General features: G+C 62.7%; 1 protein-coding gene across 1 annotated transcript in view; it reads left to right on the forward strand.

The window, feature by feature from the left end:
- The window catches only part of TRIOBP (TRIO and F-actin binding protein), a 58,360-nt gene that overhangs the window by 18,315 nt on the left and 15,094 nt on the right, over positions 1 to 24,951 (forward strand). The window contains exons 7-13 of the mRNA XM_055143620.1: positions 133 to 2,587; positions 10,193 to 10,307; positions 11,523 to 12,482; positions 15,311 to 15,397; positions 17,725 to 17,862; positions 19,646 to 19,682; positions 22,611 to 22,747. Of these exons, the coding sequence (XP_054999595.1) occupies positions 133 to 2,587; positions 10,193 to 10,307; positions 11,523 to 12,482; positions 15,311 to 15,397; positions 17,725 to 17,862; positions 19,646 to 19,682; positions 22,611 to 22,747 (3,929 nt within the window). The remainder of the gene's footprint in view (positions 1 to 132; positions 2,588 to 10,192; positions 10,308 to 11,522; positions 12,483 to 15,310; positions 15,398 to 17,724; positions 17,863 to 19,645; positions 19,683 to 22,610; positions 22,748 to 24,951) is intronic.

Genomic DNA, 24,951 nt, shown 5'->3' on the forward strand with positions numbered 1-24,951 from the left:
AACGAGAGGTAGCTTCACCGAGGGAGGGCTAGTTCCGAGGGCCGCGTGGGATTCTCCAGGGAGCGAGGAGGGGGCAGCGGGGGCCAGGGCCCCTGGACGTCCTCCCTCACCTTGGGCTTCCCCCCTCTCCAGATCCGGGTGGCGGGTGCCGGAGTGCTGGCCAGCGCTGGGCAAAGCTCCGGGGAGAGAGTGGCCACTTCCTGGACCACCACCGGCCCGCGCCCAGCCCAGCCCCCTGCACGGATGCCCCAGGGGGGCCGCGCAGCGGCTCCACCCAGACCCCATGTCACCGTGGCTCTGCCCACAGGGACACTGTCCCGGCTGCCTCCACACCGCCTGAGGCCCGACCCTCCCCGTGGGACAAGGCCAGGACCTTAGTCACCCCCCAGGAGCGTCCCCGGGCCTCTGCCACCCAGCACAGCAGCCTCGGAGCCCCGTCCCCCTCCAGGGCCGCCCAGAGGGACAACGCCAGAGCCTCCTCCACCCAACGCAGCGACCCTCAAGTTTCCTCACCCACCAGAGCCCCCCAACAAGAACATTCCAGAACTTCGTCCCTCCAGCAGGAAAACCCTTCCGACCCTTTTCCTCACCAGCGGGACAGGCTCAGAACAACTTGCAGCCAACAGGACCACCCCAGAGCCTCCTCGCCCCAGAGAACCCCTCAAAGGGGAACTTCCAGAACATTCTGTGCCCAACAAGACAGCCTCAGAGCTTCCTCGCCTCACAGAACCCCCCAAAAGGAAAATTCCAGAATATTCTGTGCCCAACAGGACACCCGGAGAGCCTCGTCTCCCAACAGATCCCCCCAAGAGGAAAATTCCAGAGCATTTGGTGCCCAACGGGACAACCCCAGAGCCTCGTCTCCCAACAGATCCCCCCAAAAGGAAAATTCCAGAACATTCTGTGCCCAACGGGATAACCCCAGCACTTCCTCGCCCAACAGAAGCCCGCAAAAGGAAAATTCCAGAACATTCTGTGCCCAGCGGGACAATCCTAGAGACTCCTCACCCAACAGAACCCCCCAGAAGGAAAACTCCAGAACATTCTGTGTCCAGCGGGACAACCCCAGCACTTCCTCGCTCAACAGATCCCCCCAGAAGGAAAACTCCAGAACATTCTGTGCCCAACGGGACAACCCCAGCACTTCCTCGCCCAACAGATACCCCAAGAAGGAAAACTCCAGAACATTCTGTGCCCAGCGGGACAGCCCCAGAGCCTCGTCTCCCAACAGATCCCCCCAACGGGGCAGCCCAAGAACTTGCACCCCGCAGAGCAACCCCAGAGGCTCTTCTACCCCGCGGGACCACCCCAAGCCCCCCGGTGGCCCGCGGGGTGACGGCCGGCCCTCGCCCACCCACCGGGAGCCCCCATCAGCCTCTGCCCTGGGGAGGGACCACCCGGGGGCCTCCCCGCCCGGCCGCCCCCCGCGGGGCGCGCAGCAGGGCCCGCCCCGGAGCCACTCCCCGCACCGGACCAACAGGGACATCCCCTGGGCCTCCTTCCCGCTGCGGCCCACCCAGGGCGACGGCCCGCGCCCCGCGTCCCCCGCGCGCGCCAGGCAGAGCGAGGTGCCCTGGGCGTCCATCGCGCTCCGGCCCACGCAGGGTGAGCGGGCCCCCGCCGCGCCCCCCGCCAGGCCGGCCCGGGCCGCCGCCCCGTCCCCGCCCCCGCCCCCGCCCCCGGCCCCCATGGAGCCGCCGCCCGCCTGTGCCGTGTGCATCGGGCACCGCGACGCCCCGCGCGCCTCCTCGCCGCCGCGCCACCTGCAGCACGACCCCTTCCCCTTCTTTCCGGACCCCCACGCCTCCGAGGGCGAAGGGCCCCACCACGAGCCCCCTTACGTGCCCCCCGCCGTGTGCATCGGCCACCGGGACGCGCCGCGCGCCTCGTCCCCGCCGCGGCACGCGCCGTTCGACCCCTTCCCGTTCCTGCCCGACGCGGCGGGCGCGCAGGGCGCGGGCGCGCACCACGAGCTGCCGCAGCACCCCCCGTTCGCGTGCATCGGGCACCGCGACGCGCCCCGCGCCTCGTCCCCGCCGCGCCAGCCCCCCGAGCCCGGCATGCTGCTGCGGGGCGCGCCGCGGGCCAGCGCCGAGAGCCTCGCGCCCTCCGCCGACCCCGCGCCCGAGCCGCCGCCCGCGCCCGGCCCCGTGTGCATCGGCCACCGCGACGCGCCCGGCTTCTCGGCCCCGCCGCGCCAGGCCCCCGAGCCCGCGCTCTGCTTCCAGGACGCGCCCGGCGCCAGCCTGGAGAGCCTGGCCCTGTCCACCGACTCTCTGCGCGCCTCGCCCGGGCCGCCCCCGCCCGTGTGCATCGGGCACCGCGACGCGCCCCGCGCCTCGTCCCCGCCCCGCCACCCCCCCAGCGACCTGGCGCTCCTGGCCACCTCGCCGCCCCCCGGCAGTTCGGGGGGCTCCCGGGCCTCCGCGGCCCCCGGGGAGACCAGGCACAACCTGGAGAGGGAGGAGTACTCGGTGCTGGCCGACCTGCCGCCCCCCAGGAGGCGGGTCCAGCGGGAGCCCCCCCAGCCCCGCACCCCCAGCCCCGGCCGCGCCGAGGTGGAGCGCCTCTTCGGGCAGGAGCGCAGGTGAGCCGGGCAGAGCCTCCGACAGGCCATGTGACGTGGGGGAATCTCAGGGCCCCTCTCTGTCCCCCACGTCTTCAGAATTTGGCTTTTATGCATGGCCGGCTGGGGAGGCGGGAGGACCCGAGGTCGGTCTGGCGGGCTGGGTTCCAGTGCTGGGTCACCTCCAGGCGGGTGAGATCTGACCACGTGATCGCGCCTCCCTGAGCCTCAGTTTCCTCATCTGTGAAATGGGTAGATCGTTAGGACACTTGTTTCAGAGACTAGACTCCCAAGGGCTTATTCCCACCCACAGCTACAAGTTTCCTAGTTCCTCCTAGGACGAGGGAGAAGAAAGTCTCTTTGGTTCTCTTCCGCCTTATCAAAGAATACCCCCCAGGCATTTCCGAAAACAGAAATGGCAGTTCTATTATTATTTTTGGTTCGGAGACCATACCCGCTTGTGCTCAGAGCTCACTCCTCGTGGGGTTTGGGGGACCATGTCAGGTGCCAGGATTGAATGTTGGTCGGCTACTTGCAATGCAGATGTCTTAGCTGCGGTACTAGCTTTCTGGCACCAGAAATAGCAACTTACTTTTATTTATTTTTTGTTTGTTTGCTTTGGGGTCACAGTCAGCGATACTCAGGGGCTTACTTCTGGCTTTGCACTCAGGAATTACTCCTGGTGTTGGTTGGGGGACCATATGGGATGCCGGGATTGAACCCAGGTCGGCTGCATGCAAGGCAAATGCCCTATTTGCTGTGCTATCTCTCCAGCCCTTAGAAATAGCATTTTTAAACTCAGAACCAAAGCCACATGTTTCCACATGTTTGCTTGTTTTTCCCTTTTTTTTTTTTTTTTTTGCTTACACCCTGCAGTGCTCAGGGGCTACTCCTGGCTCTGCACTCAGGAGTGACCCCTTGGTGGAGTTCAGGGGATCCTATGGGGTGCCAGGGATCAAGCCAGGGTCTGTTGCCTGCAAGTCAAGTACCTTAACTCCTGTACTATTTCTGCGGCTGAAATTTTATTTTATTTTTTAATTTTTACAAATTTATTTATTTTTTGCTTTTTGGGTCACACCCAGCAATGCTCAGCGGTTCCTCCTGGCTCATGCACTCAGGAATTACTCCTTGCAGTGCTTGGGGGACCCTATGGGATGCTGGGAATCGAACCCGGGTCTGCTGCGTACAAGGCAAATGCCCTCCCCGCTGTGCTGTCGCTCCAGCCCCTGCAGCTGCAATTTTAAGTGTGTGTGTGTGTGTGTGTGTGTGTGTGTGTGTGCTGGGCCATTCCTGGCAGTGCTCAGGGGTCTTTCCTAGCAGTGCTCAGGGGTCTTTCCTAGCAGTGTTCAGGGGATCGTGGGGTGTGAGGGATCCATCCGGTGGCTCTTACATGCAAGCTGACACTTGGCCCTCGGTGCTCTCTCCCTGGCCTCAGCTGCATGCTTCAGACGGAAGCTGCCGGAATCACGGGCACTCTGCAGGGACGTGGCCACGTGGCTGAAGCCTGGGTGTCCTGTGAGCCCCCTGGTGGGTGGGACCAAGGCTCAGGCCTCTGTGACTCAGCCGAGTTCCCACACCCCTGGCCGGGGAATGTTTCCTGCTGGTCCGTCTGAGATTCCTCACTCCCGCACTGCCCGCTCTGAGTCCACAAGGATCCAGGCGGCTGGAAATCTGTCAGGGCCGAGAGTGACAAAAATGTCAGTCTGAGGGGCTGGAGCGATAGCACAGTGGGGAGGGCGTTAGCCTTGCATGAGGCCGACCCGGGTTCGATTCCCAGCATCCCATAGGGCCTCCCGAGCACCGCCAGAAGTAATTCCTGAGTGCAGAGCCAGGAGGAACCCCTGTGCATCGCCGGGTGTGACCCAAAAAGAAAAAAATAATTGTCAGCCTGCAGCCAGAGACAAGGAGTAAGGAGATGAGGCTCCCCTTGCTCGGGGTTGCGACCCCAGCTTGTCCGGTCCCCATCACCGCAGAGGGTGCCCCAAACACTGCAGGGGACACTCGTAAGCACAGAGCCAGGAATAGCACCTGAACTCCTCCAGGTGTGGCCCCCAAACACCGCAAGTAAAAAGGGATAAGTAGGGGCTGGAGCAATAGCACAGCGGGTAGGGCGTTTGCCTTGCACGCGGCCAACCCAGGTTCGATTCCCAGCATCCCATAGGGTCCCCCGAGCACCGCCAGGAGTGATTCCTGAGTGCAGAGCCAGGAGGAATCCCTCAGCATCGCTGGGTGTGACCCAAAAAGGCAAAAGTAAACAAATAAGTATGTTGGGAGGACTCAAAGCTTCTGGTGTGTCATTGGGTAAACTGTGGTATCTGCCCACAGACCACCTGGGCACCCAGCCCGCACCTAAGTTTTGGTATCTGGAATTCTTCCTCTCTTAGAATTCCTGCTCAGACCCCACTTTCTTTTTCTTTTTTTGCTTTTTTGGGTCACACCTGTCAGTGCACAAGGGTTACTCTTGGCTCTGCACTCAGGAATCACCCCTGGCGGTGTTCAGGGGACCCTATGGGTTGCTGGGAATCGAACTCAGTTCAGCCGAGTGCAAGGCAAACACCCTCCCCGCTGTGCTATCGCTCCAGCCCCTCAGACCCCACTTTCTTTCTTTCTTTGGCAGGGAAGGAGGGGTACAGAGGGACTACTTCCCGTTCGGTCTGGGGGTGGTTAGGGCTGTTCTTGGCAGTGCCTGGCTTCCTCACCAGGGCCCCGCTTGCCTGAGGCCACGCTCTCTCTTAGATTTGCATCTGCCTGAGAAAACTTATCTCTTACTAGTCCAATTTCCTGCAGCACTAAATGCGATCTATTTCCTGTCTAGGTGACAACCTTTCTCCTCCCTAGCACTCCGTCTGATTCCTCCTTTGGGCTTTACAATAAATAAGTACGGAGGCGGGGCCATAAAGATAGCACAGTGGGTAGGGTAGGGAGCTCACCTTGAGTTGCCGCTAACCGGGTTTGAGCCCAGGCACTGCAGATGGGTCCAGAAGTGATTCCTGGGCACAGAGTCAGGAATAAACCTTGAGGACTGTGGGTTGTGGCCAACCCCCCTTACCCCCCCAAAAAAGAAAAACCACACCAATATGTACAGGGCAGGGACTCTACCGGCTGTGCATGCAGGAGGCCTGGGTTCAATCCCTGGCACCACGTGGACCTCTGGGCATCCCCTGGTGTGGCCACACACGAAGAAATACACCTCAGCCTCCGGCTGGCCCTTTCCTCCTGAGCTCTGAACCTCCCGCCTCCTGGTTATCTCAGAGTCTGTGGTTGGTCGCTGGGTCCCCTCTGGGGAAATGTGGGGTAGATGTTCACTGTGACAGGACAGACCCAGTAGGGTCCCAAACACCCCTTTTGTCTTTGGCCTTTGATGATGAGTATTTTTGTTCTGATGAAATAGGCATACTTTTTTTTTTTAAAAAAACTGAGTCACGGTGAGATACACAGTTGCAAAGTTACTCAGGGTTGGGTTTCAATGATACAATGTTCCAACACTGATCTCTTCACCAGTCTAGTTTCCCACCACGGTTGTCCTCTTTCCCTCCTGCCACCTCCCCCCCCCCCAGCCTGCCTCTATAGCAGGCACATTTCCTCCCTCTCTCTCCCCTCTCTTGCGCCCTCTCTCTCCTCTCTTACCTCTCTCATATCCCTCTCTCCTCTCTCTCTCTCTCCCCCTGCCTCTCTCCTTCTAGATATTGTGGTTTGCCATACAGGTCACTGTCACTGTCTCTATCATCCCGTTGCTCATCGATTTGCTCGAGCGGGCACCAGTAACGTCTCCATTGTGAGGCTTGTTGTTACTGTTTTTGCATATCGAATATGCCACGGGGAGCTTGCCAGGCTCTGCCATGTGGGCGGGATACTCCCGGTAGCTTGCTGGACTCTCGGAGAAGGACGGAGGAACTGAACCCTGGTAGGCCGCATGCGAGGCAAACACCCTGCCTTTGCACTGAGTTTATCATGTTTGTCCCTTCGCCTCCTTCCAGCACCCAGTTCCTGTCCAGAGCCATCATTCCCGACTCTCGTTGTCCTAGGGTCCAACGTTCATACCATTATCGGCATCTGCTAGCCCGGCAGAATTAGACCCAACAGAACTTGTTTCATTTTCTTTTTTTCTTTTGTTTTACTTTTTTTTGTGTGTTTGGGGGCCACTCTCGGCACTGCTCAGGGGCTACTCTCGGCTCTGTGCTTGGAGGTCACTCCCAACAGTATCTCCGGGGTCTTACAGTATGTGGGATCAAACCCCGCCCTCATGGATGCTGCATGGGTGTTTCAGCCCTTTGAGCTCCCCCAGGCCCCTATTTTCTTAGAGGGATAAAGGATTTATAACAGGAGTCGGGAATGTGAATAGACTTTTCCTCACCATTTAGATATTGGGTATTTTTTCTCCACTGTTTGTATTTATTTTACTCTGAATTTGACCAGGTTCCCCTTCTTTTTTTCAAAGCTTCACTAAAGTATAATCGGTGTATGCCATTGTAGTGAAATAGATGACCTGCTTTTTTGTTTGTTTTTTGGGGGGCTACACCCAGCCACATCTGTTCCCCCCTCAAAAAAAGGATTACTGGACTGGAGCGATAGCACAGCGGGGAGGGCATTTGTCTTGCATACAGCCGATCCGGGTTCGATTCCCAGCATCCCATAGGGTCCCCTGAGCACGCCAGGAGTAAATCCTGAGTGCATGAGCCAGGAGGAACCCCTGAGCATTGCTGGATGTGACCCAAAAAGAAAAAGCAAACAAACAAAAAGAAAACAGGATTGCTTTCCGCTTGACTTAAAGGTAGGAGATGTGCAGGGCAAGAGATGAGCAGCAGGACACGTGCTTCTCACCAGGGGGCTCTGCACTGCCAGGTGTGGCCCCCGAAGCAAAAAGCACTGTCGAGCGGGCACCAGTAACGTCTCCATGTGAGACTTCTTCTTCCTGTTTTTGGCATTTTTTTTTTTTTTTTTTGCTTTTTGCTTTTTGGATCACGCCTGGCGATGCACAGGGGTTACTCCTGGCTTTGCACTCAGGAATTATCCCTGGCGGTGCTCAGGGGATCCTATGGGATGCTGGGATTCGAACTCGGGTCGGCCACGTGCAAGGCAAACACCCTACCTGCTGTGCTATTGCTCCAGCCCCTGTTTTTGGTATGTTGAATACACCACGGGGAGCTTGCCAGGCTCTGCTGTGCAGGCGGGATACTCTGAGTAGCTTGTCGGGCTCTCGAGAGAGACGAAGGAATCGAACCCGAGTGAGCCGCATGCAAGGCAAATGCCCTGCGCACTGTGCTATTGCTCCAGTCAAAAAAGAATTTTAAAATAAATTTGGTAGTGAGGGCCGTCCTGAGCAGTTCTGAGAGGGTCTGGGGGTGACAGTAGAGCCATGCTGGCTCGGAGGTCAGCCCTGGGTGCTGGGACCGGCTGGCCGTCTCAGTGGTGGTCGGGGGTCTCCAGGGCCAGACCTGGCAGTATGGGCGGTGTGTGAGGGGGGGCTTGTGGTATCTGAGAAACAGCCAGCATTGACCACCTTGCCCCCTGCCTCTTCGGCCCCAGTGCATTCATTTTGTTCTGGACTTTTTGGGTCACACCCAGCTGTGCTCAGGGGCTCCTCCTGGCTCTGCACTCAGGAATTACTCCTGGAGGTTTTGGGGGGACCGTATAAGATTCCAGGGCTCAAACCTGGGTGGGCCGCGTGCAAGGCAATCGCCTTACGCACTGTGCTATCACTCACCCTCCCCCCATGCATTTATTTATTTAATTTTTGCTTTTTTGGGTCACACCCGGCGATGCTCAGGGGTTCCTCCTGGCTCTGCACTCAGGAATCACTCCTGGCAGTGCTCAGGGGACCCTATGGGATGCTGGGAATCGAACCTGGGTCGACCGTGTGCGAGGCAAACGCCCTTCCCGCTGTGCTATCACACTCCAGCCCCCCCCCCAACCCATGCATTTATTTTTCTTGGCTGGTTGGTTGGTTTGGGGGGGTCTCACCCGGGAGTGCTTAGGGCTGACTCCTGGCCTAGAGGCCACTCCTGAAGGTGCTCAGGAGACCATAGCCGGTGCCAGGAAGCAAACTGAGGTCAGCCACGTACAAGACAAGTTCCGTAAGCCCTGTTCTACCAGGCCCAGTGAGTTCTGAAACTGTGAACGCTCCTTTGAGGACGGAGCAGACGTTCGGCGGGCAGGGGCGGGGGGGAGGGGAACGGCAGCTGTGAACTCGCCTTTCTTTTCTCCCCTCTCCATTCCACGGGCATTTACTGAGCATCTACTGTCTGCGCTGTGCTTGCCGCAGCCAGGGGTGTTTTTCTAAAGGGCTGTCACCTTCGGCAGTAAGTTTGGGGCCTCTCATCCTCCCTCCTGCCCTGCTTCCCCAGATGCCTTGGAAAACAATTATTTTTTTGGGGGGGAGGGCCCACATCCGGAGGTGTTCAGGGCTTACTCCGCATTCCTGGTTCTGGGGGGGTGCTGGGGATCAGAACCAGGTTGGGTGCATGCCAGGCAAGCCCCCTCTCTGCTATACTCTCTCCCCTGCCCCCGCCCTTCGGAATTTCTTATCTTCGAATCGAATAAGCCTGTCCTGGTCTCTGGAATCCAAACAGAGCCTTCATGGAATGTGCCGGACCTGCTGGATTCTGTCTTTTCAGGCTCTGACCCAACGGGAATGCGAGTCCTTGGTCCCTGTCACGTGGTGGGTGCAGACGCAGGACCTGGTGCCCCCTGCCCGCCCCCTGAGACCCTCCTGCACCATCACAGAGGCCTGTCTCTTGGGAGGCGTCTCAGAATCTTCCAGAACGCTTTTCTGTCTGTCTCTAATTCCACCTGGGGGAAGTTGAACAAACAGAAGCAAGGGGTGCGTGCTGGAGTTCAGACAGCGCTTCTCCCCTTTCCTGTTTTCGGTTTTCAGGCCACACCAGGCAGTGCTCAGGGCTTACTCCTGGCGGTGCTTGGGGGTCCATAGGGGATGCCGGGGATCGAACCCGGGTTGGCCACATGCCAGGCAAACGCCCTCCCCGCTGTGCTATGGCTCTGAGGGCCGCTGTCTCTTCTCTTGGCCTTGCTTAGAGCAGTTTGACACCGCACCGGGATGGCCTGATGTTTTCAAAGGTAAAGGCCGGGATCAGGGAAGCGAGCCCTGAGTGGGGGGAGGTGGGTCTGGGAGACCCCAGCCTTACCCCAGGAGCAGGAAGAATTGAATAGGGGGGGCTCCCATGGCCCGCCCCCTCCCATCCCTGCCTCTCCAATGAGATGGACAATAGGTTGGCAGGTACTGTGTTCAATAAAGGCTTGCCTGGGTGATACTGCCTCCAGCACCGAGTACATAGTAGATGCTCAATAAATCTTCGTTCCCACAAGAACCAGTCTAGCCTTTGTCTGGGCAGGAGCGGTGGGCTGGGCTGTGAGCAGCAAGTTATCCCGCTATGGCTGGAAGCACCCGGCCGGGTGCCCCTACCTGGGTTCCCCCTTTTTCCCATTCTCATTCACAGAAGCTTCATGAGCTCAGCAAAGGGGGGGGCAACCCCATTTTTCAGAAGGGGAAACTGAGGCTTGCACTAGGCGCTTGGGGTGGCTCCCGGAATCTCCTCCTGGGGGTGAGAGGAGAGGAGCTGGGTGTGGGGTGTTGGGGGCCCTCAGAGGGGTGCTTGCCTTTGCTCTTAGGAAGTCTGAGGCGCCGGGGGCCTTCCAGGCCCGGGAGGAGGGGCGCTCGAGGCAGCCCGGCCCCGGCCAGATGCAGCTTCCCCGGAGACAGTCCAGCCCCGCTCTGGGCAGGGAGGTGAGCGCTGCTGCGGGCGGGGTCCCCTGCTCCCCCCGGGCTCGCCCCTTCCTCGGGGCCAGGCTGAGGTCCCTGCGGGAGCGCCCCGTCCCCCACCCGCAGCCCAGCTGAGAAGACCCCAAGTCCGCCTTCTCAGGGCAGGGGCGAGGCCACTACAGGGGAGGGCGCATGCGGCCCGGGTTCAGTCCCGGCCCCCGAGGGGTCCCCTGCGCCCGCCGCCAGGGTGAGCCCTGAGGCTGCGGGTCTGGCCCCAAGCAAACAAACAAGGCTGCCCTTCCCTGCGGGGGTCCCCTCTCCGAGCAGTCAGTGGGGGGGTCCCTGGGGGGCGGTGGGGTGGCTGGGCCTGTTTCAAAGAGACGCTCAGAGGACATGCCGCTTCAGTGGCACGGGGGTGGCAGAAACGCCAGCCCAGAACCCGGAAGCTGGAATTCGTAGGTGCGTGTGTATGTGGGTCTGTGGGTGCATGTGTATGTGAGTCCATATGTGTGTATGTATGTAGATCCGTAGGTGCGTGTCTGTAGGTGCGTGTGTATATGGGTTTGTAAGTGTGTGTGTGTGTGTGTGTGTGAGGTGTCCGTTGGTGCATGACGTGTGTGTGGGGGGGGTCTGTAGATAGGTGTGTGTGTGGGTCCGTAGGGGTGTGTGTGTGAGAGTCTGTGGGGGGGTCTGTAGGGGTGTGTGTGTGTGTGTGTGTGTGTGTGTGTGTCTGTAGGAGGGTTTGTGTGTGGGTCCGTAGGTGTGTGTGTGTGTGTGTGTGTGTGTGTGTGTGTGTGTGTGTGGGTCCGCAAGTGCATGTGCTTGTGGGTCTGTAGGTGTGTGTGCCATAGGTGTGTGTGTATATGGATCCGTAAGTGCATGTGTGTGGGTCCACATAGGTGCATGTGTGTGGGTCTGTTGGTGCGCACGCGTGTGCGTGTGTGTGTGTGTGTGTGTGTGTGTGTGGCGTGGGTGGGGGCAGTCGCGAGAGGGAGCCCAGGGAGAGAAGGTGAGGCAGGCCCAGGTTCTTCTCTCGCCCGGTGCCAGGGAGCGAGCTGGGGCCTCACACATGCGCAGTCCCTGCACCCGCAGGGCCCCCTGGGCCCGACCCTTGGTGCTCCTGAACCTGCTTTGGTCCAGCTGCAAAGACGCGGCTACCTCGCCGGGGGCCACACCCCAGATTCCGCGGGTCCCAGGTCTGGGTCCTGGGGCCTCACCAGCCCCTGGCCTCGCTCCCAGGTGACCCCGCCAGCAGAGCCTGCCCGCCCGAGCCACGCAGACCCCAGGAGCCCCCAGCGGCGGCGCCCCGACACCTCGCCGCCCCCAAGGACCTCGGCCAGGACCCCTGAGAGAGAGCGGCGGGCCTGGGCCGCGCGGGGGCCGGGACAAGACCGCGAAGCCCCCAGACAGCCTGCGGGGGGGTGGTCGGGGCCGGAGCCGCCCTCGGGCTGCCCGGCTGCCCACGGTCGCCTGCAGAGAAGCTGGGCCAGCCAGGAGGAGGGCGACCCGGGCCTGGGCGCTCCCCCCAGGGGGTCCTCGGGGAGTTGGGGGGAACCGGGTGGCCCCCCCTGCCACGGAGGACATTCAGGGGCCTGGGAGGCGGCACCCCGTAATGGACCACGGGAGCCCCCCCACCGGACGGCCCCGAGGGGTTGGGGCAGCCTGCAGGAGCTGTTCGGGCCCCACCAGCCCAGGGGGCCCCCAGACAGTACCCGCGGGGGCCACGCGGGGGTTCCAGCGTCCCGGTTGCCCGAGACGCCCCCAGACAGAGGGCCTGGGGGAGCGTGCCCGCACCAGCCCGCCACCCCCGAGAAGCGCCCCGAGTTTGACTGGCGGGACCTGGTGGGCCTCCTGGGGGTGCGGGAGCCCGCGGGCTCCCCCAGTCTCCCGAGGCTGTGCTGGGACCGGCTGCTGGAGCTGCTGCAGGCGCCACTGCCCCGCCGGGACCCCGGCCCCACGCGAGACCCCACGGGGCCCGCGCCGCCCAGCTGGCCCGAGGGCGGGACCCTGGAGCCCCTGCTCAACGGACACGACCCAGCCCAGGGGCCCCAGGGCGCGGGCCAGGATCCCAGCCCTGCCTGCACCCCGGCCCCGGGGCCACACACCAGAGTGGACACCAGTGGCCAGGAGACGCCGGTCCCTGCTGGCCTGAAGGAGGAGCCCAGGAGCCCGGCCGGGGGGCCCAGCTCGCCAGAGAAGGTAAGTCCGGGTGACCGCAGGGGCCGCGCCCTTGGCGAGGCTGCCCCCGCCTCCCGCACGCCCCCAGCCCGGCTCAGCGAAAGCCCCTCCTCACACTGCCAGCACGTGGGACTGGGTGGACGCTCCTTGGGGGCCACGGCTCAGGTGGGCGGTTCCACCCCCCATTCTCGATGACAAGCTCCTGAGAAAAGCTGATTGGCAGCTCCCGAGACAGGCACAAGAGGAAGCGCAGCAGCAGCAGCGGGAAGGTGCTTACTTGGCACCCGGCCAACTAGGGCTCCGTCCCCGGCACCCCGTATGGATCCTGAGCCGCCAGGAGTGACCCCTGAGCTCAGAGCCGGGAGTCAGTCCCCCTGAGCATCTCTGGGTGTGTCCTCCCCACAGCAAAAATAAAAAAAAAAAAAAAAAACGGGCTGGAACGATCATACAGTGGGGAGGGCGTTTGCCTGGCACCGGGCCGACCAGGGTTCCGTTCCCGGCATCCCATATGGGCCCGAGCACCTCCGGGAGTAATTTCTTTTTCTTTCTTTCTTTCTTTCTTTCTTTCTTTCTTTTTTTTTTTTTTTTTTGCTTTTTGGGTCACACCTGGCAGTGCACAAGGGTTACTCTTGGCTCTGCATTCAGGAGTCACCCCTGGTGACTCAGGGGACCCTATGGGATGCTGGGAATCGAACTCAGTTCAGCCGAGTGCAAGGCAAACGCCCTCCCTGCTGTGCTATTGCTCCAGCCCCCACCGGGAGTAATTTCTGAGTGCAGAGTCAGGAGTAAGCCCTGAGCATTGCGGGGTATGACCCAAAATGCAAAAACAAAAACAAGAAAACAAAAACAAGAAAACAAACACACACCGAGGTCAAGTTGCTTGCCCAAGATCACAGAGCCAGTGAGGACGAGGGCGGGGTGGGAGCCGGGCCTGCCCTGGGCAGATCCCCCTGGGACCTCGGGTAGCTGCTCCGGCCCGGGCTTCTCCCAGAGCCGCCCGCTGACCCATGACCTCGGTGAACAGGAACTGTGGCCCGTGTGCCCTGGTCCGTGCCAGTAAGTTCTTCAGCGCCCAGGATGGCCTCGCCGAGCCCTTCTGAGTGGGGGAGGGGCGGCTTCCTTGCGGGAAGGCTCCGGGTGGGGGGGCTGGCACGGGGGTGGCCGTGGCCCCCAGCAGGCTGAGCCCATCACCCGATCACCCGTTCTGCTCTCTGGGTGCCCACCCTCCCTACCCAATGGGACCGGGGCTGCTTCCCAGGCCCTGCTGGGTGCAGTTTGTGTGTGTTTGTGTGTGTGTGTGTGTGTGTGTGTGTGTGTGTGTGTGTGTCCCTGATGATGCATCTAGAACCCCCCCCCCGCCATTTCCTCAAGGTGCAGCTTGCTGTCAGCCGCTTGCGGGGCGCACACAGGTCTGAGTCATGAGAGCGGGGGCAGAGTAAGCATTGCAGGGCTGGGCCGGACAGTCCCCTGGGCTTGCCCTCTGATCAGCTGCTGGCACAGGCCTCGGAGACCGTTGGAAGGGGCCAGAGCGATAGCACAGCGGGGAGGGCTTTTGCCTTGCACGTAGCCGGGTTCGATTCCCAGCGTCCCATATAGTCCCTTGAGCACCGCCAGGAGTGATTCCTGAGTGCAGAGCCAGGAGGAACCCCTGAGCATCACCGGGTGGGACCCAAACCGAAAACCAAACAAGAGAAAGAACCAGAGACCATGGACGCTGGTCCTGGCCTGAGTGGCACCAAGCAGGCCCCCAGGTGCCGCGTAAGGCCCATGAGTGCTGGGCACTACAGACTGACCGGGCCAAACGGGACGGGTCAGAGATTTCGTATTCGGGGCCAGAGCCTAATACAGCGGGGCGGGCACTTGCCTGCCCACAGCTGACCTGCGTCTGCTCCCCAGCACCCCTGTAGGGTCCCCTGAGCACCGCCAGCAGTGATTCCTGAGTGCAGAGCCAGGAGTAAGCCTCGAGCATCACTGGGTGTGGCAGAAAAAAAAATCCATCTTCGGGGCCAGAGATCCTAGTCGGAGGGTAAAGTACCTCCTGACACCAGGCCGAGCCGGGCGGAATCTCTGACAACACGTGGATCCCCCACATTGCCAGGGTCACTCCTGGGCACCGTCGGGTGTGGCCCGAAGCCAGACCCCACCCTGTCTTAGATCAGGAGTCAGGTTTGAGCACCCACAGGCTCCAGGCGGCATGACACCATTTGCTCCTGAGATTCCCCGGCGGATGGTGGTTGGAGAATGACAGCAGCGTGTGGGGGTGACAGGGAGTAGGAATAGGGACAAAGAATGTGCAAGCGGGGGGCAGAGCGATAGCACCTCGGGGAGGGCGTTTGCCTTGCACGTGGCCGACCCGGGTTTGACCCCGGCACCCCATAAGGTCCCCCAAGCACCGCCAGGAGTAATTCCTGACTGCAGAGCCAGGAGTGACCCCTGAGCATCGCCGGGTGTGACCCAAAAAGAAAAAAAGAGAGAGAGAGAATGTGCGAGCAGATGATGGGTGGGTGATGTGGGACCCCGGACGGCTGGCCCCCAAGAGCAGGCGTTGGCTCACAGGGTGGTAGGGGGGTGCTGGACCCACCCAGGGAGAGATTGACACGACTGAGTGATGGATGACGGGCAGGCGGACGGACAGACAGACAGTGAGAGGGCGCTGAGCTGGTCAGTGGAGGCCGGGTGGCGGGACCGGGGGTAGTGTGGGATCCCGGAGGTCGGGCAGATGAGTGGGCGGGGTAGAAGGGTGCCGGGCGGTCTCACGGGGACGTGAGGCTGAGCTGGGTGCGGCTGGGCGCTGAGTGCCCGGCCGAGGGACGGGACCCCGGCACAGCCTCCGTGTTTGTCTCCTGCAGTTACACCCAGAGGAGCCGGAGGGGTCAGAACTGAGCCGAGGCCCAGACTCCCCGGGGCAGACGCAGAAGCAGAAGCAGGCGGACTCGGTAACGGGGCGGGGCGTGGGCAGAGGGCAGTGGGCGGGGAGCCTGGGAGGGTGCTGGGTGTTCCCAGGTCAAGCCGAGGTGCATCAGGCTGCCCGGGGAGGCCTCACGTCCGAGGGCTTCCGGGCCTGGGGGAGCAGGCTAAGGGGGTGCTGACCCATCAGGCCTCTGCTTCCCACTGGCCCCGTGACCCCGTAAAAGTCCCCGCACCCCCAGGGCCTTGCTCGTGTGGCTTCTGAGGCAGGGCCCGACCGGTCTAGGGATCGTCCGGGAGGAACTGAGGGTTCCCGGGCGCTAGTGCGGAGGGGGGAGGACGGCCTGGAGGTGCCGTCAGCTGGCCTGGAGGGTCCCCAGGAGCTGGGACTAGAGACGGAGCGCAGGGTGGGACCCGGCCAGCAGGCCTTGGCCTCTGCCGCTGCCCTCGTACGGCACCCCGCCCCCCCTCGACCTGCCAAACCCACAGTGCTCATCGCTCACAGCCTCTGGGGAGGTGAGGTCAGAGCGGAGGGCTGGGGCCAGGGCGGGGATGCAGTTTGCTTTCCCTCTGCTGTTGTCCCGCTGTGCGTGCGCGTGCATGCACACACACACACACACACACACACACACACACACACACACACTGTGTCGCCCCCGAGGCCCCCCTCCCTCCCTGCACGGGACCACACTGGGGGGATTCACCCCAGCCCCTCACAGAGGGCTGGGGGTCATCCCGGGTCAGCAGCCAATCAGTGGCCGGGACTCAAGCTGGGACCAGCCCTTCCCAGGTTGCTGCCCGGCTCTGTGTGGACACACCCCCACCCCCTGGCCCGGTGCTGCTGAGCCCGGCTCCCCTCACCCCTGCCGTGGCTCGGCAGGAACAGAGCACTTCCAGCTCTCACGGGCGCCCCGATAATGCTGCCTTCCTCTTTCTGGGTGATTTCTCCATACTTCCGGGGGGGGGGGGCTAGTTTCGTGAGCAAAGAGGAACCAGCAGTCCAGGGGTTCCCTTCAGCTGTCACAAAATCGGCACATCCCGGCCACACGGGTCCAGGCTGGGGAGATCACAGAGGTCCAGGAGCTCCTCTGTTCATGGCCCGAGTTCGACTCCCAGCACCTCGTGTGGGTCCCCCGTCCGGGGAGCACAGCCGAGAAGGGCCCCAGAGCACAGAGCCAGGAGGAAGGCACCGCCAGGCATGGCCCAAAAACCAAAAGAGAGAAGATTCTACACCCCGGCCACGGGCGTGGGCAGCATTCATGGCCGTTTACTCACGCACTCGTTCACTCTCTCACACATGCATTCACTTGGTCATTCATTCATTCATTTGCTCGCTCATCCACTCACACATTCACTCGGTTCATTCATTCACCCATTTATTCATCCCAGCACCTCTCTCTCTCCTTCTTGCATTCACAAGCATTTAGCGAGTCTAAAAGTCAGTTGAGACCCATGAATTGGGGCTGGAGCGATAGCACAGCGGGTAGGGTGTTTGCCCTGCACACAACCGACCCGGGTTTGATCCCCGGCATCCCATAGGGTCTCCTGAGCACCACCAGGAGTGATTCCTGAGTGCAGAGCCAGGGTAACCCCTGAGCATTGCCGGGTGTGACCCAAAAAGCCAAAAAAAAAAAAAAAAAGACTCACGAATTGGTTGAAAGCTCACAGCCTAGTGGCCAGTCTTGGGGGGGGGGGTCTGAGGGCGTCCCTCCTCTAAGGCCTCCCTCTGCTTTGTGTCTTCGTGTCCCCCTCCGGAGAATCTCTAGACTCCACCGAGCTGGGGTGTCCCTCTGTCCCCTTCTGCCAGAGATCTGGCCTCAGTTTCCATGTGTCCAAATGGGATGCATTTGGGGACTTACTTGGTGACCCTGGCCGTTGTGGGCTCGTTCGTTCCAGAGTGGCCCCTGGAGGAACACAGGGCTCGGGGGGCGCCTGTGTGACCCCTCGGTTCAGAGGGTTGTCGCCCTGCGGGGGCGAGGCCTAGGACTTGCGCATCTTAATTCCATGTCACTGTATCTTGGGTTCGGGGCCACATCCGGCGGAGCTCGAGGTGGGGGGGGGGGTCCTGGCGTGTGTCAGGGGCCGCTCCTGGGGACTCAGGTGTTGTGGGGGGACTGAATCCAGGTCAAGGCAAGCCCCTGCCCTCTGCACAGTAACCTGAGACCCTGGGGGAGACGCCCCTGTGGTTTGGCGGGGAGGGGGTGTGGGGGGGTGACGCCGTGTCCCCGAGCCCCGCAGGACGCAGGCGCAGGAAGCAGTTCGCCATCTCCGCGGCAGCCCCGGGCCCCGGGCCGGGGGGAGGCAGCCGTTAGGGCCACCCGGGGCACCCGGGACCAACCTGGACCCTGTTTGACAGGCAGACAAGAGGCCAGCCGAGAGCAAGGCGGGCAGCCCACTCAAGGGCCGACTGGTGACCTCATGGCGAATGCCCGGGGACCGCCCCACGCTGTTCAATCCGCTCCTGCTGTCCCTGGGGGTCCTCAGGTGGCAAAGGGTAGGCTGAAAGGGGGGAGGCGGGGAGGGCGGAGGCCCATGCTAGCTCAGGAAGAGAGAGAGGGGGCCGAGAGGGGGGCACGGGTCATCCCCCCAGGAGAAAGACGGGGTGGGGGGCAGAGGTCATCCTGTGGCGGTTGGGTTGGGGGGGGGTCCCTCCTCGGGGCGGCACCTGGGGCTTTTCCACTCTCAGGGAGTGGGGGGTTTAGTGGATCCCAGGCTGCCCTGGGGCTGGGGGGTGCCAGGTGGGGGGTGGGGGGGCTGGCAGGGGTCCAGGAAGGGAGGGCTGGCACAGCTCCTCGCTTGCCAAGTGTGGCTTAGCACTGGGCCCGCGCCAGTTTCATAAACATCTGGCGTTATGTAACCGCCCCTTCCCCGGGCAGGGCTGCGAACACACACACACACACACACACACACACACACACGCGCGCGCGCACAGGCTGGTCGGGCGTGTCCAGGGGCCACCCCGCTGCTGCCTGGGGTCTCTTCCTGTCCGCCTCTTCTCCTCGGTGCCGTGTCCAGTCTCGGGCTGGGTGCATGAGAGACCACGTGTCCATTCGGCGGAGGATGCAGAGACCCAGGCTCAGAGAGGGCGCTGGCTTGCACAGTGGGGCTTGCACAGCCGGGCGTCAGTGGCGCCGGCATCCGACTGATTCTCCTTCTGAGATGGAGAACCGGCTCGCGCGCGCGCCTGTGTGTGTGTGTGTGTGTGTGTGTGTGTGTGTGTGTGTGTGTGTGTGTCCGCGTCCCGTGGGGAGTTGTGGCCGACTCTGGGTCGCTGTGCAAAGGTGGCCTGTGGCTCCCTATGCCAGGGGGACACGGTGGCACCCAGATCCTTGAGGTCCCCCCCCACCGCCCCTCCCCATCCATTTCAGAATTTCCTGTCTCTGGGGTTAAGGCGCAAGGGTGGTTTGGCAAGCACCCTCGGTTATCTGGAGAGGGTGGTACCTACCCAGGAGCAGGCAGGAATCAGCCTTATCAGACTAAAGGTCACAAACACGCAAAAAGGTCTACGGAGCGTGCGGGAAGTCCCAGGAGGCAGGAGTTGGGGGGGGGTTAGAAATCCGGGGCTGAGACCCACCCCGCAGTGTGGCCCCGGCTCTGCTCAGGTCAGCTGCATGTCGTGCTGACCCCCAGGCCGGCCAAGGGGACACTGTCCATCTCGCACCAGAGGAAGTGAATCTCTATTCCTGGGTCCCACCAGGAGCACGGCCGAGGGGGCATCCCTGCTGTGGCTGCCCCCGGCAACCGGGTGCATCCTGGGCTCCCCAAGTCTCCATGGGTTCCCACCCCCCACCCTCCAGTGTGGGACGGGTGTGGTCACTGGTGAACCTGGAGCCCGCCGTCCCCAGGGAAGGAGGATAGCAGGAGTGGACGGACAGAAAGCACAGTGGAGGAGCTGGAGTGATAGCACAGTGGGTAGGGCATTTGCCTTGCACGCAGCCGACCCGGGTTCAAATCCCAGCATCCCATATGGTCCCCTGAGCACCGCCAGGGGTAATTCCTGAGTGCAGAGCCAGGAGTAACCCCTGTGCATCGCCGGGTGTGACCCAAAAAGAAAAAAAAAGTGTCTCAGGCTGGGGGGGGTGGAGCGACAGCACCTCGGGGAGGGTGCTTGCCTTGCACCTGGCCGACCTGGGTTTGATCCCCAGCATCCCATAGGGTCCCCCGGAGCCCCCCCAGGTGTGAAAAACAAAAAGGTGTCTGGGGCTAGACGATAAGATGGGGAGCCAGGGAGCCACGGCCTGGTTTCTGCTCTTCACCCGGGCACTTGTGGGCCACAGAGCGTCACACCGCCGTCCACAGCCACCGGCAGGCGTGGTGAGACAGGCTCCACTTAATCCCCAACCACGCAGGCTCTGCCGGACAACTTGCTCCCAGTCCTCGAGGCTGCGCCGTCCCAGTTTCATCTGGTGAGGTGTAGGGAGAGGACGCACCACCTTTGAACCGTATTGAGTGAGAAGCTGCTCTACTTGGGAGTTACGGGGACTGTGCATCCCAGCCCGAGACGTGTAGGGGGGAAGGCACTTGCCTGGCACGCTGCCAAGGCCAGTTTGATCCCCGGCACCACCCATGGCCCCCCTGAGCGCCACCAGGAGCGATTCCCCAGGGGCTGGAGAGATGCTTCCTACCCACGTTCCATCTCCGGCATCCCCAGAGCTCCGCCAAGAGTAACTCCTGAGTGCAGAGCCAGGACTGACCCCCGAACAGCTGCAGGTGTGCCCCCACCAAAAACACAAGTGGTTCCTGAGTCCAGAGACCCCCGGCCCCCAACATACCCTGAAACCAATCCGTCCCGGTTTATAAGAAATCGACTTGGCGGACGTGAACATGTAACTGACTAGGACACACAGTGTAATAAGCACCAGCGCTGGGTGAAAGGTGAAGCCGGAGATTATCCTGGAAAGTACTCGGGTCGCTTTTGGAGAGAGATTTGAAGGGCGAGGAGGAGTGAACTTTCTAGGTATTTGAAGGGAGGTGGGAGTGGGGGCAGGGTCCAGTCCCTGACGGAGAACAACACGTGCCATGGGGAGGTGCAAAGGACCTGGGTTCTCTGGGGATTCTCAAGGTGGGGAGGTGTTGCCTCACGTGGGCAGCGTGTACACATGGCTACCCTGGGCAGTACTGGGAGGGCCCGGGCCTCCGCGGGCACTGGCTGCCCGCAGCTGGACAGCAGCTCGGCCAGGGAGCCTGCGGGGGCGGGGCGCGGGCGCTGTCCGAGTGGGGGCGGGGCGAGGAGGAAGGGCAGCGGGAAGCGCAGAGTCCTGCACTCACTCATCCTTGGCCTCATTCCTCAGGGAGGCAAGAGTCCCAGGAGAGAGCTCCAGCTCCTTATCTGTGAAACGGGGCAGTTTCTATGACGGTAACAATGGGGACAGGAAGTTCCAGCCAGACGTGTGGGGAGGCCGTTCCCTGGGACACTCACTCGCAACGGCATCTGGGCCAAATGCTTGGGCCCGGCCACCAGGTGCCAGGGAACCCAGTGGGGCGCTGCACGCCAGGCACGTGCCCCATCTTTTGAGCCCTCTCCCTGCCCTATTAGTGTATTTGGGGGGGGTGGCACACCCAACAGTGCTCAGGGATCACTCCTGGCTCTTCTGTGCTCAGGGATCACTCGTGGCGGGGCTCAGGGGACAATGTGGGTGCAGGGGGTTGAACCCGGGTCAGCCTCGAAGGCTGTACTATCTTTCTTAACCCATTAGTAATTGTTTTTCTTTTCTTTTTCCTGTTTTTGCTCTTTGGGTCACACCCGGCAATGCACAGGGGTTCCTCCTGGCTCTGCACTCAGGAATTACTTCTGGCGGTGCTCAGGGGACCCTATGGGATGCTGGGAATCGAACCCGGGTCGGCCGCGTGCAAGGCAAACGCCCTCCTGCTGTACTATAGCTCCAGTGCCAGTAATTGCTTTTCTTTGGGCCCACACCTGGCAGTGTTCAGAAGTTCCTCCTGGCTCTGCACTCAGGAATTACTCCTGGCAGTGTTCCAGGGGGACCGTCTGGGATGCCGGAGATCGAACCCGGGTCGGCACATAAAAGGCACAATCCCCACCAATAGTATGTTTGAATCCTAAATTGAGCCGGTGGAATAACTGAAATGGAAATTATTCCCACCCTCCCCTGCTTCTCTACCTAAGGAGAGTGGGTTGGGGTGAAAGGCTGTTCAAGGTACTTAACCCTTCTTTTCATTTAACTATTTAACACCTGATTCTTGCAGTTCACCCAGGAGGCATTATTCACCTCTCCCCTGAGGGTGAAACTGAAGCACAGAGCAGCTAATTACCTTCCTTGATGTAACACAGGATCTGAATCACTATGCCACATTTAAGCAAGGGCTGTCCCGGGAGAAGCTCCCGCAGGCAAAAGGCCTCTTGGAGCTGCCAGGTGCTCTGGGCACGTTAGGAAATAGGGTATGCGTGGGGGCCGAGCCACAGTACAGTTGGGAGGACGCTTGCCTTGCACACAGCCAACCCTGCTTCCAGCCCCAGCACTGCCAGGTGTGATCCCTGAGTGCAGAGCCAGGGGTAACCCCTGAGCATCGCTGGGTGTGGTCCAAAAAAAGAGGGGGGAGGGGAGAGAGAATGAGAATATAGATTATGTGCCCAGGAGTGGCCCAGGGCGCAGGTTCGATTCCCAGCGCCGCAGTAAGCAAGCGGGGTGTGCCCGCGTGCCAGGCGAGGGCATGTGGAGAGCCCCCTGGCATTGCAGGGTTTATTTGGTGCTAGAAATCCCGCCTCTTTTGACGGTGCCCGCGGCCGGTCGGCTCCTCCCTCGATTAGTCTCACAAGGACCTGTCTGTGCGGAGGGCAAAAGGCAATGACGGGGTTCGGGAGGGAGGAGGGGGGGGCTCGGTGGGTGCGTCCGTCGTGGGGGGGGGTTTCCAGTACTCGGGGGATGGTCCGCCCGTGTCCCGGGCAAATGCAGGGGCTGAACCCGAGTGGGCCCCTCGCTGCGTCCCCCGGCTCAACGCGGCAGCCCGGACGCGGACGGGACCACACCCGGCTGGGGCCGCCCCACGGCCCGGCGGCCCGAGCGGGTCACCTGCGCGCACGGCCCTGCCCGCCCCCGCGCGCGCCCGCGGCCGAGCCCGGCCCGCCCCCGCCCGCCCGCGCGCGCCGCCCCCGCGCGCCCGTCCCGTTTGGGCAGGCCCCGCCCCGCGGCCGGGCCCGCGCTCCCATTGGCCGGCCCGCGGCCCCCGCGGCTGTTTGTCCCGGCTGCGCCGCCGCCCATTGGCCGGCCCGGGTCCTCCCAGGAAGTTTGAAAAAAAAAAAAAGTTTTCTGGGCGGATGGAAGGGGCCCGGGCCGCGCCGGGGAAGGGCAGGGCCGGAGCGGCGGCGGGGTTCCCGCGCCGCTGAGCCCGGCCCCACGCTCCTGGCCACCGCCATGACGGTGAGTGCCCCCCGCGCCGCGCCCCCCGGGAGCCCGCAGCCCCCCGCCCCGTCGGGCCGCGCAGTCCCGCCGCGCCTGCCCCGGGCTCTCCTGCTCTTTCCTTTTCGGGGGGTGCGGGGTCCCCGCCGCGGGCACCCCCGGCGCGGGACCCGAGGTGGGCGGCGTCCGACCTGAGTCGCCCCCCAGCTCGCAGCTCCCAATTCGGGGGCTCCGGGCGCTGGGCAGAGCCGGGGCGGGCCTGGCGCGGGTCCGAGGGCTCTCCCGGCCCGGCTGGGGCGGGCGGCGCTGCCTGCGCTGGCCGCACGGGGGGCTTCCCCCACCTCACCCCACCCCCGGCCCATCCCCTGCCCGAACCCAGCCTGGGGCCCGGGCAGCGCCCGGGGACCCGGTTCCCCCGGACTCGTCGCGCCGCCCGGGCGCGTTTGGGTGGGGCGAGCCGGCCAGTCGGGGTGGGGACGCGGTGGCCGGGATTTGTCTGTGTCCGCGCGCCGGGGGTCGCGCCCGGTGGCCGCGCCGAGCCGCGTTCGTTACCCCGACTTCCCTGGTGGGGAAACGGAGGCTTTGGAGAGGGCGCGTCGGCCGGGGGAGTCGCCCCGAGTTACCCCGAGGGTCAGGAGGTTGGGCTCTTCCCAGGTCAGCCCGGGCCGTGACCGCGACGCCAGGGAAGGAGCCGGGCAGCGCCGGGTCTGTGGTTCTGACAGCCTGGGGGCTGCGGGTGCGGGTGGGGGTGGGGGTGGGGGGCGCGGCCGGTGCCCTGGGTGTGCACGCGCATGCGCGTCCGGTGTGCCCGGACCCGGCCAGGCCGGCGTGGGCGCGGGGGTTGGAGGCGGTTCGGTGCTAGGGGCGCCTGCTCGTGTTTGTGTATGTGTGTGTGCGTGTGCGTGTGCGTGTGCGTGTGCGTGTGCGTGTGTGTGTGTGTGTGTGTGTGTGTGTGCTGACCTGGCCACTTCTGGACTTCCTCGGCCTCCGCACATCCTGCCACCTCCCTGCTGGCCCTTCCTGTCAGGGAGCAGAAGGGGCCTGGGGGGTGGGGGGGTGGGGACGACGGCTGAATCGGTGACCTGTCCCCTCTTCAGGTTCACCCGTACCCAGGCAGGAGGCAGGGAGGGGGCGCCGGCCCTTAAGGCGCCAGCCACTTGCCACACCCCAGGCTGTGATGTGGCTAGCTTTGCGGGTGCTGCCTGGCCCCCAAGGCTCTTGGTAGCGCCCGTCTAACAGAGGAGGACACTGAGGTCCCCGTGCCAGGTGACAGGCTGGCCCTGGCCGGGTCAGAAGGTGCTCCAGGTCTGCCCGGGACGACACGACGCAGCCGTCTCTGCTGGGGAGGTGTGGGGGGACGGGGTGGGGACGCTGCAGGTGGGGTGCTGGGGGCCAGCACGTGCCAGCTGAGGGGGGCAGAGCCCGGCTCAAGAGGGCAGTGGGTGTTTGGTTTGGTTTTGGGGCCACACATGGCTCTGCGCTGCCAGCACACTCCTGTCAGGGCTCGGGATTAAACCCGGGCGGCCGTGCAAGGCCAGCGCCCCTCCCCCCCCACCCTGTTGCTCCAGCCGCGGGAGGGCAGAGAGTGGCCCCAGGCTGGTGGGCTCCAGTTTGCAGGACACTGGCTAGTTGGGAAGGGGCCTGGGAAGGGCCCGCAGAGGCCAGGCGGGAAGATTGGGTGCAGAGGGGGGCTGGCGGCCCCCCACTGTGTTGCCTCCTTGTGGTACCCCCCCTTCCACCCTAGCCTCTGCGGCCCATCTTCCAGCCCCAGTACCGGTGCCTTTGGAACAGGTGACCAAGGTGTGGAGAACGGGTCAGTGCTGGAGCTCTTGGGGGTCTGGTGTGCGTCCTGGGGGCGAGCCCTTGGGGGGCTTGTTGGAGGGGGGCTCCGCTTTGAGCCTCACATCTGGGCTCAGTGATTCTGTCCTTGGGTCCCTGCGTACCAGCAAAGGATACACTTGTTCGCTGGTTTCTTTTTCTTTTTTTTTTCTTTTTCTCTTTTTGTGTCACACCCAGTGATGCTCAGGGGTTCCTCCTGCTCTGCACTCAGGAATCACTCCTGGCGGTGCTCGGGGGACCATATGGGATGCCGGGGTTGGAACCCGGGTCAGCTGCGTGCAAGGCACTACCCTTCTGGCCCCATTTGCTGATTTCTTAATTTGTCTCCCTAGGGTGGGGAGGGCGCCAGCAGGGTGTGATGACATGGGGCGGGGGGTCAGCACCCC

This window comes from Sorex araneus, chromosome 6 (assembly GCF_027595985.1).
Source record: "Sorex araneus isolate mSorAra2 chromosome 6, mSorAra2.pri, whole genome shotgun sequence".
NCBI classification, from domain to species: domain Eukaryota; kingdom Metazoa; phylum Chordata; class Mammalia; order Eulipotyphla; family Soricidae; genus Sorex; species Sorex araneus.